The sequence below is a fragment of the Varanus komodoensis genome, unplaced genomic scaffold (assembly GCF_004798865.1).
Source record: "Varanus komodoensis strain SLA01 unplaced genomic scaffold, ASM479886v1 scaffold6_1, whole genome shotgun sequence".
NCBI lineage: Eukaryota > Metazoa > Chordata > Lepidosauria > Squamata > Varanidae > Varanus > Varanus komodoensis.
This window is the reverse complement of record NW_025336345.1, coordinates 4,947,065-4,960,197: the sequence shown is the minus strand read 5'-3', so window position 1 is coordinate 4,960,197 and position 13,133 is coordinate 4,947,065. Positions and strand designations below refer to the sequence as shown.

The window sequence follows — 13,133 nt, the reverse complement described above, 5'->3', positions numbered from 1 at the left end:
GCTTTGCAAACTGAAACGCCCACGAAACCTGGAGAAAGTCAAACTCGGCTTCGAGCAAGCGCCACTTTTTTCCTCCCACCCCGACAATATCGCCCATCAATTCTCGCGAGACCACGCGTCTATTTATGGAGCTCCCTCTGTCGGCGCCGCGTAGGCAGTGCTGCTGTTGTCGGCGTAGCCGGTTCTCAGCCGGCTGGGCTTTGCTTGGCGGCTGGGTGCGCGCCATGGCGTCTCCGAGCCTCACGGACCGGCGCCTGCTCGCGGGCGGCCTGCTCCGCCTGCACCTTTCGCCCGACTCGCGGCCCCAGCGGGCCTGCTAGTACTGGGGGAGCCTAGTTCGGGGCTGCGGGCGGCCCAAGACAGGTACGCGAAAGGGAGCCGAGCGAGGGCTGCGGCCGCGGGGCCTTGTTGTTTACGGCGAGCGGAGGGGAGGGGCAGGGCTGGCCGGTCGCCAAGCGGCGTCAGGCAGGGCTGGGCTCGCCTCGCCTTCCGGAGCGGTTTTGTTTGGGGCTGAGCTGGGCAGGCGAGGCTGCAGCCGAGGATGGTGGACGGAGGCTTACCCCCTCGGGTGGCGGGGAGTTCGTTTTGCACGCCCCTTCCCGGCTACCTGCCCGAGGGAAGCTGACGTGGAGCCCCTTTTCTGGAAGGAAAGGCCTCGGAGGGGGCGGCGGCTTGGCCTGAAGACGCTGTTTGTGGTGGACGCTGAAGCGGCCGCCTCTCCTCGGCTGCCCGCCTGAAACGCACCTAAGCGAGGCGATTTGTGGGCGTTCGGAGAGGACTATGTGGCCATTTTGTTGGACGACCCTTCCTCCCTTCTGCCGTGTCTTTGTACATTCTCTCCTGAAATGGCATCTTTAGTGCCTTTCTGCTTCTCTTACGTCATGAAAATTGATAAAATGCGAGGTTGAGGGGGTGGGTATTCTTTGGATGGTTTTCTTTTCCAGTCATGCAGTTGAAGGGATGTTTGAGGATTCTTGCATGGAATATTTAGGCAGGGGCAGCAGTGGTGGTAGGGAAGAAACATGGAAGCAAATTAGGGAATGGTTGTTTTACTTGCATCTCAGCCCGATAATTTTAGTGAAGTGGGGATGTGAATGTGATCAGACTGAGTTTCCCTTGTGGAAATCCTCCTGGGGAGAACAGGATGATGCATAGATGAAGCTTCAATTGGTGCAAATTGTGGCAGTTAAGTAGCTAACTAGTGCATGCTCTTTGGACTATAATTTGCTTTGAAAGACCTACCCTGGTTGCCAGTTTTCTGGCTCAGCTGAAGATGTTGAATATATAACCTTCAAACCCTCAGATAGTTTAAGAGCTGCCCTATCCAAAGGACTGCCTATCTCAGTGTAAACCTGCTGGGTTGCTGAAATCTACAGGAGAGGATCTCCTGAGAAAGCCATTGCCATAGGCAGGCTTATCAGTCAGGAGTGAAAGATGCCTTATCTCCTGTTTCTCCAAAGCTGTAGAATTCATTCATTCATTACATCTCTGCTCAATAACCAAATGCTCTGGTTGGCTTACAGAGCTTAAAAGTCTTAAATTGTACATAGGATTGAAACAGCGTACATACAAACATTTAAGCAGATACTGGGTGCAACTATATAAAATATAAACCAGACAATCTCCCAACAACCTTAACAACCTGTAATAAAAAAATCTTATGACGTGTTTTAAAAACTTATATTTTGCCAAATGCCTGAGAAAAGGTGGCCTTCTAGCACTGAGAAGCTAATGTTGGCACTGGCTGTGCCTTGCTGGGGAATTCATTCTATAATGGAGGGTGCACTTCCCTTGGAGGAGGGCCTTAAATGGTGAGCACAACATAGAGGTAGGTTCATGCCAGGTATTGCACCCTACAGAATTATGGTTGGCCCTGACTTTTCTTGGCTTAGAAAAGGGTAGAAGGGTATGAAGTTGCCTTTTAAATTATATAATTGCTTCATTATTTTAACTCTTACAGTATTATTGTGTGAATGCTTTATTGTTTTAAATTGTACAGATTGCAAGTTCATTGTGAGATAAATGACAAGCTTACCTTTTGAATTAATTATAATTGAGTGGTGAATTTCAGACTGGCATGAAACCAGGTGGAAATTCGGATTCCTGGATGACTATATACTGGTTGATATGTGGAGGTGAATGTTTAAATAATGCCCTATTTCTCTGTGTTGTAACTGCAATACTAATATGCTAACTTCTTCATATGTAGGCTATGTGTTTTTACAGATACCTTGCAGTCTAAACAAGCCCAGGTTTATTTGGTATAGTTGGCCTGGTAACTAGCTAGAGCCTCTTCAAAAATTACATAGTGCTCACGTGGAAGCATTTCAAATATTCCCTCTAAATCATTTTGAATATGCCTAGTAGGGCTGAATAAGGCAAACATTGAGTGTCTTTTATTACTTTAGTTTAGTAAAGAATGTTCTTGCTTCTGAATTTTTGTCAGTCTATCTGCATGGAAGCTCGTGGGGATGGTTTGCTAATTTCAACCTCAGCAGCAGAATGGTCCTTTTTGACATCTTTATCTCATCATAACTTGTGGTAAGATCTTTTAGTTTTTTTCCTGATAAAATCTTAATTAGGATGATACTCAAACTAATTTCTAGATAGAGTGTACTTTCAGAGTACAGTTTCACTTAGGTCTTCAAGATAATTGTTAACCAGTGTTTGTTCTTTAAACCAGTGGTTTTCAACCTTTTTACAGCTGAGGACTGGCAAAAATAGAAATATTATTCCAGGGACCACTGAGGCAGAAATAGAAACATCATGTCCATTATATAGTATTTTGTGTATTAGTTTTTTTTAAATACAGTACCAAGAAAGAAAGAAAATTCTCTAAAATAACCAGAAACATGGTAGTAAAAATGCTAATAAAAATAAAATATTGAAATTAAATTGAATGCAACTGGAATTTTTAGAGTAATATTTAATTCAAATAAGGTTGCTGCAGAAAGTGCTGTTGCTTCTTTTCAAGCATATTTGATCAAAAATTTACAATAGCAAAATACAAAATCAATCTAAATGCAGTACTATAGTCTTAGCAAATACAAATTCAAATACTTTAACAGCAGAGCAATACAAGATCAAGCAAAGGTAATACAATAACATTCATAAGGTTAGATAATGAAATACAATGACCCCCATCCACACCATCACAGATTGGCTGAGAGAAAACTCTCAGCACAACCCCTCCCCAACATTTCCAACAGCAGAAAAAGGCCCAGTCTTGGGGGCGCACCCAAAGGGCAGACCCGGCATGACTCCCGTATGACTCCTGTTGAGCTGTTTCTCCCCTCTCTGGGCTCCAGCCGAGGAGGAAGTGGGGATTCTGCAGGGAGAGCATAGTGAGCCCCTGCTCTGGTCCATGGCGAGCAGGATGTGGCTTTTGTGTGCGTGCACGACACTGGCTCTTTCAAGGGCCTGCAGGAAATGCTGCTTTGTGGACTGGTGCCTGAAAACCACTGCTTTAAACAAACATGAAGAGTTTCCTTAAGATACTCTTAGTTTTATTTATAGACCAGGTTACTTTGTTCTACTGTGACTTCTGCAGTTCCAAATACTCTGTTTTTATTAGGTGACAACTGTCCTGTTCTGGATTTCCAAATAGTGGAACACCTGCCGTTGCAATCATGGGTTCAAGACGAACAGATGTTCCTGGTAAAATCAATTATTTAAGTAAATGTGAATTACTTTACAAAGTCTTATTTGGCAGTTTTAATCAATATTCTCTCCCTAGTTCAAATTTCCCAAATGTTTATTGTTAGTGTTACTTTGGTGATATAAGTGCAACTACAGGTCTCCCTTATTCCAGAAAGACTACTAATATTTTGCTTCACTAATGCATCTATTTTGGTGAACTAGTATTGTATGATTGCCATTTTCTGTCCCCCTCCCCCCCTTGATTAGGAATACATAGGATCAACAAATACCACCTAGACAATGATGACTAATTTACAAAAATGAGGGGATGTTTCCATTAGGGAAGTACTTCTAGAATGATTATGTGTTCCCTGAAGAGTTTTCAAAGACCATCTGCATACTCATTTATTTCTTCATCCTAATATTAGAGTGCATGCTATCATCTCTTGAGCTTAATGCCAAGTGCATGTATTGAAATCAGGTAGCTAGTGTGCTTCTTTAATGGAATCTGGGGAAAATGACTATTGATGGTCATCCATTTGAGGAGAAATAAATATTGTTTTTCAGGGTGGAAAGAATTTCCGGTCCCTTCATATTGGAATCACATTTTTGAATACCTAGGATTTAGCCAGTATCTCTTGAATTTGTATTCTTCATGTTAATATGTAAATGTGTGTTATACCCTAATTGTATTTGTCTTATGGTAGAAACTCCCATTAAAATCAGTAGGATGTCTATATAAGATGTTGTGTTTGGAGTTAGGGTTTTTAGCAGTTTTAAATTGAATAAGTATCTGATCTTAAATGCAAACACATTCTATGAATAATAAAGTTTCCAGGAGGTTTGGTGGAGGATTTTACCTGTCCTAACAGTTGTAACCTTATGATTGAAATATTTTGGATCAAACACATTGCTAAGATTATAGTGTGACCTGGTAAAACTTCACTCAATGGGTTTATGAATGAATTAGGATGTAGTCCTATGAGTTACATTCCCAAAGCTCAGACGGCTCCAAATTTGGAGGCTTATGAACATGTTCATTATTTTTATTATTTTCTTGGCATAAATACATAATACATGTTATGTATTGCAGGAGAAAGGTAACTCCTGCCTCTGCTCTATCTGCCCTGCATTTTGGTCTAGATAGGCTCTTTGCCTGGCTAGCTGAGGCACATTGGGGTGGGAAGGAAGGAGCCTGGAGAGGCCTCAGGATAACTTGTGTCCTGGTCTTTGTAGCCTCTGCCTCCCACTCAAATGCCCTGTTCATTGAGGTCGAGTTTCTGATCTTGGAACGCAGTTGTTTCTTTCCACCTAAGCTGCAAAGTGGGACGAGAGTTCTGATTTCCTGTTCTGAAGTCTGACCTTGAACTGAGGGATCCAGAATATCCTGTAACCCCTCAGATGCTGTTTAGAGCCCATATGATTGCACTGTTAATCATATGGAAATTTGTTCTCAAAATCGGTGATGTTGATTTTAGATTATCTTAATGAAAGGACTAATGTGATTTGTACTACTGCTTGTGAAAAGCTAAGGGTCTACAAGGTCCAGCCCCCTGTGAAATCTCCATCTCTTGTCCTTAGCTATTGAGCATGGCTCTGGAAACCTTCTAGGAAAGATGTCCCAGCCAATTGGAATGAGTCGTCGGGCATTCAGTTATGATGATGCCCTGGAGGATACTGCACCAATGACTCCTCCTCCTTCAAATATGTGCTCCAATATCCTGTGGAAACAGCCAGTCATCCCAGAACGTAAATATGAGGAGCTTTCCAAGGTATGCAGTTTCTAGAGTCGCATCGCGCTGTGGAGCGTCCATTAGATTCCAGTTGTATTGTCCTGGTGAGGAAGGGATAATGCTGAAGCATGTTGGAAGGGATAGGAGCTTTTTAAAGCTAGAATTTTTAAAAAATAAAATGGATCTAAGAGGTCAGACTTTGAAATGTCTCTGGCAAAAAGGATGAAAATGCTTTTTGAGCGTGAGCAAAAGGCATAGTACCTCTGAAGGCACGTAAAAACATCCAATCTTGATGAAATACTTCTTTGAAAGGTTTGAAAAAAGTAGATTCTGTATTGCTTTGAGACAGTGTATTCTAAATCTTGTTTGGGAAATAGTGGTAGTGGGGGCTTAAAGAGGAAAAAACCCTACAAGACCAATTCAGTCATCCTGCAAATTGTTCAATACACATAATGCTTTAATATCCCATTAAAAGGAATACAGGAAAAATGGTCACATTTAGCAAATAAGCATATATCTGAATAACAGATTTCTGTAGTCTCTTAAATAATGCAAATAATCTTAAGTAGCTGTTTTCAACTTTATCTGTGTTTCGAACAATACAGATTTTTGTTGCAGAGGTTGAATGACTGTGCAGTGCGATAATAACTGGTTGTGATCATTGCATTCTGAGTTTTGGTTTATTCAGAACCAGAGAATTGTCTTAAAGCCATAGTTGTCAGTTTAGGCAGGAGAATTCTAGGGGTGGAGTTACCTTTTAAGAAAAGAACAGTTTTGGTTGTTTTGATAACAGCAGCTTGGCTTTTCAATAAAGGTAGGCGTGATCTATAGCTTCCTCTACTCCTTATCTACTGGCAGCAAGTCCAGGCTTCGGAGAGTGTTGTACATAATGAATATATTATAGGAGGAGTAATGGATATGTCAAAGAGCACCAGTCTCTGCATACAGTTTAGATGTACTTCCAAGTTCCATCTCCATAAGGATCAGGAGAAGGCTGAGATTCTCCTGGGGTAATTTTGCCACTTTCTCTTCATATTGTACCTGGCTTCTTCTGCACAGGTTGAGGAAGGGGAGACTAGTATGCATCCATCTGCTATAAACCCCTCATCTTCCACTGAGACTGTGAACAAGGTTCCAGTAGTGAAGGCCAAGGCCACCCACATCATGAATTCTCTCATTACAAGTAAGAGCTCTCGTATTCCTCTAGTAACAATTAAAATGGACATGGATCTCTGCAGTATTGACCATGTCCCATTATCATGTGGGTTATCTGAACTATGTGATACATTTGGATGGGGTCAGATCATTTATTTGTAAACAAAGTGATAAAATTATGTAACAGCAAATTTGAAACCTTTACTTCTAAATTCTGATTTCCTGGGATGCGAGCTAGCAGGGGCAGCACTGGAAGTCAGCTCCTCACAAATGCTGCAGCACTTAACTACACATTTTGTGGCTGTGTTAATGGGCCTCTGTTGCAAGCTCTTACTTGTTAGCTTGGCTAACTCATTCTATTTTCTGATAAATGTGGTGTTAAAATGCCTTGCAGTGGAAGAAAACTTGCATTAATACAAGTTTTAGGGCACAGTCCAGTAGGGATCTTTATAAGACTCGAAACCCAGATTACAGGTGTCCTGTGCAGAGCAGGAGGAGTGTGGAGGCAATTTCAGCCACTCTGCTTTTCCTGCCCTACAACCTTTGAGGTGGGACCAGCGTGGTTTCTTTCATGCTGGCTGCAGATGCTGGGTAGGGGTCAGGGTGCAGATCTCCAGCTGTGAGAATACTCTAGATGCTATTCAGGGGGCCATAGGATTGCTCTGCTGATAGGTGTTAAATCTATTGAGGAAAACTCAGAAGGTATCCTTCTAATGAATTAACAGTGAATTAAGCTGAGAGACTCAAAAGGATGCAAATAGTGTATTCTGCTACTTAGCAATGTGGAACATTATGTGGGTACCCGAAGGAGCGCCTCCGTCCATACTTGCCCTCCCACCCTCTAAGATCGGTGGCAGAGGCCCTTCTCCGGGAACCCTCTGTGAAGGAAATTAGGTGGGTGAGTACCCGGAGGAGGGCCTTCTCTGTGGTGGCGCCCCATCTGTGGAATGCGCTTCCCAGAGAGGTCCGCCTGGCGCTGTCATTATTTGCTTTTCAGCGCCAGGCCAAGACCTTTTTATTTAAATGTTACTTTAATTGATTGTTAAATTATTTATTGCTTTTATCTAACTCCAGGATGTTTCCAATTCTGTATATTTTTGTATATTGTTGTTTATTTGATTGGAAGCTGCCCCGAGGCTTATGCGCATGGGGCGGCATACAAGCACTCCAAACAAACAAACATAGGCTGCATCATTTTGTCATATCTGCTTGATTCATTAATATTTGGGTGTAATGTAAAGTGTTATCTCTACCTTATCTTTCTGTTTTGGAAGTGTAAAATTACCCTTAGAGCAGGCATGGTTGAGCCTAGAAAGCACAGCACTATGGTCATTGAATTCAGTTTCTTTCTTTAATGCCTGATATTCTGAAAATTCATAAGATAATGTGAATCTTAAAGCTATCTTTCTCAGTGGTGTGACATCTCTGCTTTTGCACCATGTTAAAAGTAATTTAGCAAGAATACTATAAAACAGTGAAATGCATGTTATTTATTTTTAAGCAATGCAATATTTAAAATGCTTCCACAGAGTAGTGGCTTTGCATGTAGAAGATCCTGGATTCAATCCCTGGCATCTTCAGGCTGCAGAAAACTATTTAAATCTTGGAGAGCTGCTGCTGGTCAGTGTAGACAATACTGGGCAAGATGGATTGGTATGAGGCAGCTTCTTACATTCCTAAGATGGTAGCTCCTATTCTGTTCTTCTCCTAACAGCCACTAACAGGGAAATGGGGAAGAGGGGCACTGTTTCTACTCTGAATAGCAAAAGCATGGAGGATGGCAATATTTTATTTCATTTTACTTTATGCTGCTGCTTAACCTAAGGGTTCTCTGGGCAGCTTATAGAATCTGAACCAGCACCAGAAATACAACTGATGAAATAAATAAAAGCTGTAAAATTAATAAAGCATTAAAATGTATCTCAACATAATAAAATTATACAAACCATATATAACCAAATAAATTGAAACAACAAAATGCAATTTAAATTAGCCAAACGCTTGCTGGGACAAAGTTTCTACCTGGTACCTAAAAAAAAGCAAGGTTGGTGCCAGCCATATGTCCCCGAGGAGCAAGTTCCAAAGTCTGGGTGCTACTACAGAGAATAGTCCCCTCAACCTCACCTGGGGAGTGGCTATTCGGAGGGGGACTTCAGAGGAAGATCCATGTAGGCATGTATGGAGGAAGGTGTTACACAGGTTACATACTGACCTGGTATTCCTCCTTCAACTAGTTGCAGCATTCTTAAGATTTTGTTTTGCTAGAGCAACTTTCTGTAGAGCCAAGAAGTGCACATATCTTGTAGAAGGAACCTAGAGCTAGGGTCACAGGACTTGAGACCAACAGAGCAACATAATTTATGTCTGATTGTTTACACCTGCTAATACCAGAACAAGCTGTGTTCTGACCCCTTACTATAGTTGGTGCAGATGGGCTAAAGAAAACCAACCAACCCTCTGTACTTTTATAATGTCAGGTAACTATAAGTGCTGTATGATGTTTCCGCTTAGAAATCCATGGTAGGCAGCTGTGTTCTGTGGCTTGTGTGAATGTGTCATGTTGTCCATTCTAGAACAAACTCAGGAGAGCATTCAGCGCTTTGAGCAGCAGGCAGGGCTGAGAGATGCCGGATACACTCCCCACAAGGGCCTCACTGCAGAGGAGACAAAATACCATCGTGTGGCTGAGTCACTCCATGTAAGGTGTTTGAGTCCCACTGGGCTTTAGTGGGTAGAAGCGGTCTATTCCTACTTCACAGAATTAAGTGTGGAGGGGTGGTATTCTTGCTGACTGGGTATCATTGACATTATGATTGGCTTTTTGCTTTCTGTTTGGGTATACTGTCTGTTCATTTGTCTAAGAGTGCATGTGTATATGACAAATTGGATTCTCAATCAGTATCAAGGCATTGACAAGAAAGCTATGTAAATTTTTGTTCAGAACAACAGAAGCCTACCTTTCTGAGGCAGAAAATACAATTCATTACCACAGGGAATACAGTTTATTACTACTGGAAAACAACTGTTATATCCTTGCTGGGCTGTTAAAGCTCATGCTAAACTAGCTACATAGTTGATAGAGGGTAGTGACTTGAAAGGTGGCATGTGTTTGTATGTACCTCCTGATCTTCTCAAGTCAGAAAACACTCCATGTAATCATCTTGCATACAGATTTTTTTTAAACATGGCACTAAATGCTTTTATTTAATCATACTAATTTGATTGTTCACCTGGCTAGTTTCAGTTTCCACCTGCATGTCTTTGCCCTTCTAACAGACTCTGAAGATGCAAAGTGGAGAGATGACAAAAGAAGATAAACAGACATCTTCTGTCCAATCTACTCCAAGCAACACTCCCCATTCTTCTCCCAAGCGAACATTCAGGTAAATTCCCAAGAGGAAAGCAAAGGACACTTAAACATTGTGTTTAAATTACTAGGAATCCATTTCTGTGGGATAGTGTATCTGTCTAGATTAGAAAACTGTTAGGTTTAAGTTGGGGTTTTAATGATACCCACTTCTCCTTTTGTGGATAGATATATCTCTGAATTATCTTGTGCTGTACACCAGCTGGGAGCAGGAGCTGTTCAGTTGGGTTGGCTGTTTGTGCTTGTCCGATGTTACTAAAGCCTGTTGATAAAGTTTATGTTCTTAATCAACAGGGGCTGGTTTAGTCAGGGAACTTCCACAGCTATCGCTGGTTCTGATCTTGGCTGCATGGATCCTAGCAGTGGAGAAAGTGATAAAGTACCATCTGAAAAATGGAGCTTCTTTGGACCAAGAGCACTTCAGAGATCCACTACTGATTCTGGTGCAGTAACATTTTATGAAAACACCTTCTTTGTAAGAAGAGAATGACTCAAATGTATGCTGGCTTTACATAGGACCAAAATAGTAAAGGAGGAGTTGAGACAAAGTACAGATTTGGCTAGAAAGACTAAAAATAGGATGAGACAAGATTATAAAGATCCTTACTTTTTAAAAAAAAATGTAGTGGATTTAAACTAGAACTACAGAGGTGAGTGCATGTAACAGATGGCATGTTGTACTGCATACCTACAGATTTCTGTAGTTTGTAACACAGGCTCAAATACTGCATTTAAAAGCTAGTCAGAAAATGAAATTTAGATTTCAGAATAACACTCCTACCACTCCTGATCATGCTGTGCTATGTTCAAGTACTGCCTCTTGTCACAAAGGAGGAGTCTAGGAGCTCTTCTTGATCATTGCAATGTGCAGGACACGGAATAATGGGCTCAAGTTACAGAAAACCAAGTTCCAGCTGAACATCAAGAAGAACTTCCTGGCTGTTAGAGCAGTATAATAGAACCAGTTGCCTAGGGAGGTTCCATGCTCCCCTCCACTGGAGTTCTTCAGGGTGCAGTTGCGTAGCCGCCTGTTAGGGAGGCTTAACTTGGAGTCCTGCACTGGGCAGGGAATTGGACCCAGTAGCCTTCTTGGCCCCTTCCAGCTCTACCATTCTATGAATCTATAGTTTCTCAATAGAGATACTCTATTCATTTAGCATTGTTGAGAAAATATATATTGAATATTACTGACTCTTACACTTATAATTTGTTCTTTAATATAGATTCCCCACCACTGTTGCTGACTCTTTCAATACTAATGGATCCTGTGTTGGCACAAAACTACTGCAGATTAAGTGCAGATGCCCTGTCAGTAGAGATTCATTGCAGTTCCAGTGCTAGTCTGTTCATAGGAATATGTTTAAAAATGTGGCATGTGACTGATAAGTGTTGTAAACTCACTAGAATGCAAGGTACTTGTCTTAACTTTACAGTGGGCAGCTGCACGTGTGCACAAATGTTGCTCATATTTCCTTTTTCTTACCACTTTTCTCAGGGAGCTTTACTATCCAGTCTTATAAGGGTGCCCAGAAGCCAACCCCAATGGAGCTAATGCGCGCTCAGGCTACCAGACTGGCAGAGGACTCCTCAACTTTCAAGCCTCCCAAGATGGACATTGCATCTATGGAAGAAAATAGACGATCCCCACGTTCCCACAACCTCAAACCCCGGGACATGAATGTACTTACTCCCACTGGGTTCTAGGAACAGCTTCACTTACATGGGAGGATGGTCTTGGTATTTGATAATGGACCAAATGGTCCTGGGCTGTATTTCCCATTACACTAATGAACAGGTGACATAGGAATTAGCTCAGAATTATAGATGGTGATGAAACAAGATCTGGGCAATTTTATGGACTTACTGCTTTTTTCTTCTCAAATGTCTTCTGTACATGTTGTTGTAGCCGTTCGGCCAGTGAAGTTCTGATCTTTAACCCAGTGCTTTTCTATAGAGCTAAGTTTTATAAAGGGAAAACCACCAACAGCTTTTTTTGGTTGGACTATGTGGACTGATACACCTGGCTCATGTTACTGAAATGTACATTGTATGCCTTTAGCATCTGAATGGCTCCGTTTTCAAACTTTTGAGGGAATGTAGCACTAACTATACTGAGAGTCTTGCTCCTGGAGGGATTCTGTAATCTTCAAACCTGGAGGTTGACTGCACGGCTGCATGCACTTGTAAGATATCATGTTTCATCATGGAAGAACAGTTGTATGAAATACACAATCTGTGAAGTCCTTTGCTTTTGACATCAGATAGTTCAGCGTATCATAATGCTAAAGCCGGAGGATGATGGACAAGTTCCTTCATTTCCAGAGTAGCAAGATTCTGGGATCGTGGCTGTGGCATTGTTTGGGACTTCTAGTGGCACCTTCTGGGAAAAGGATTTGAAATGGGAATTAAGTTACTGACATGTTTATGCTTTCTTAGGAGGCAGAGGGTTTCAAAGTACAGCGTAGGAGGATTTTAACTTAAATGTTCAACTTAGTTGCAGACATAACTAATTGGTATAAAAGCCTATTTTCACAGATCTGTAAATGAAGCAGTGGAATACCTGTTGTAGTCTGTCTGTGGCCTGAGGCAAATGTGGCATGGACTGGTCGTGTTTTCTTGGTCTCAACTCTAAGCCGCCGGTTGGCTTTATATTACAGCAATGAGATGGCAGACTTGGAACATCCATTATATAGTTCTGTTTGTTTAATGGCATGTTTGTTCAGACTTTTGCCACTAATCTTTTTCATGCTCTTAAGAGGGTTTGTGTTCTATCTAAAACCAAATGTTCTTTTGACACATTATGAGTGATACTGTAGCGAAGTGACCTGGTTAAGTCTCATCCATCTTCTCATCTTGAATGTGTATTGTTTTAATAGCACTCCAACTATGTCAATCCTGTTAGCTATTGCCATCACAGTAGCCTGTGATCCAGCTCCTTAGTTAATGTTTAATTTATTTTGTGATGTTTTGTGCTCACGTCTCTGTGCCTAATATTTTCAGTGGAATTAAAAACCCCCCAGCAACAAGAATATAAGGATGTGATCATTATTATAGAAGTAGTGTGTTTGTTACAATGGCAGGACACCTCTACCATGCATCACAATCCTATAATACTTTGGAGTAGATCCTGTTGGAAATCAGTAAGGTTCAATTCTGAGGACTATAGCTAATTTCCAGTGGTCGGTTGATTACGTGCTCACTTTTCCACCCTATGCCCTCTGTAAAACTTAAATTTTAAA

The 13,133-nt window shown here is 41.6% G+C and overlaps 1 protein-coding gene across 3 annotated transcripts; it reads left to right on the top strand.

Annotated features, from left to right (window-relative positions):
- Positions 1-175: 175 nt before the first annotated feature.
- On the top strand, positions 176-12,923 carry KIAA1191 (KIAA1191 ortholog). 3 transcript variants are annotated; one of them, XM_044450928.1, is made up of 9 exons: positions 176-363; positions 2,447-2,541; positions 3,575-3,657; positions 5,221-5,411; positions 6,432-6,555; positions 9,101-9,225; positions 9,804-9,910; positions 10,189-10,337; positions 11,390-12,923. In XM_044450928.1, the coding sequence occupies exons 3-9, from the start codon at positions 3,630-3,632 to the stop codon at positions 11,596-11,598; spliced, it is 933 nt and encodes a 310-aa protein (XP_044306863.1). In that variant the 5' UTR covers positions 176-363; positions 2,447-2,541; positions 3,575-3,629; the 3' UTR covers positions 11,599-12,923. The 3 variants fall into 3 exon arrangements, with proteins under 3 accessions (XP_044306863.1, XP_044306865.1, XP_044306864.1); XM_044450930.1 differs by lacking the exon at positions 176-363 and adding an exon at positions 475-912; XM_044450929.1 differs by lacking the exon at positions 176-363 and adding an exon at positions 919-2,135.
- The last annotated feature ends 210 nt before the right edge of the window (positions 12,924-13,133 follow it).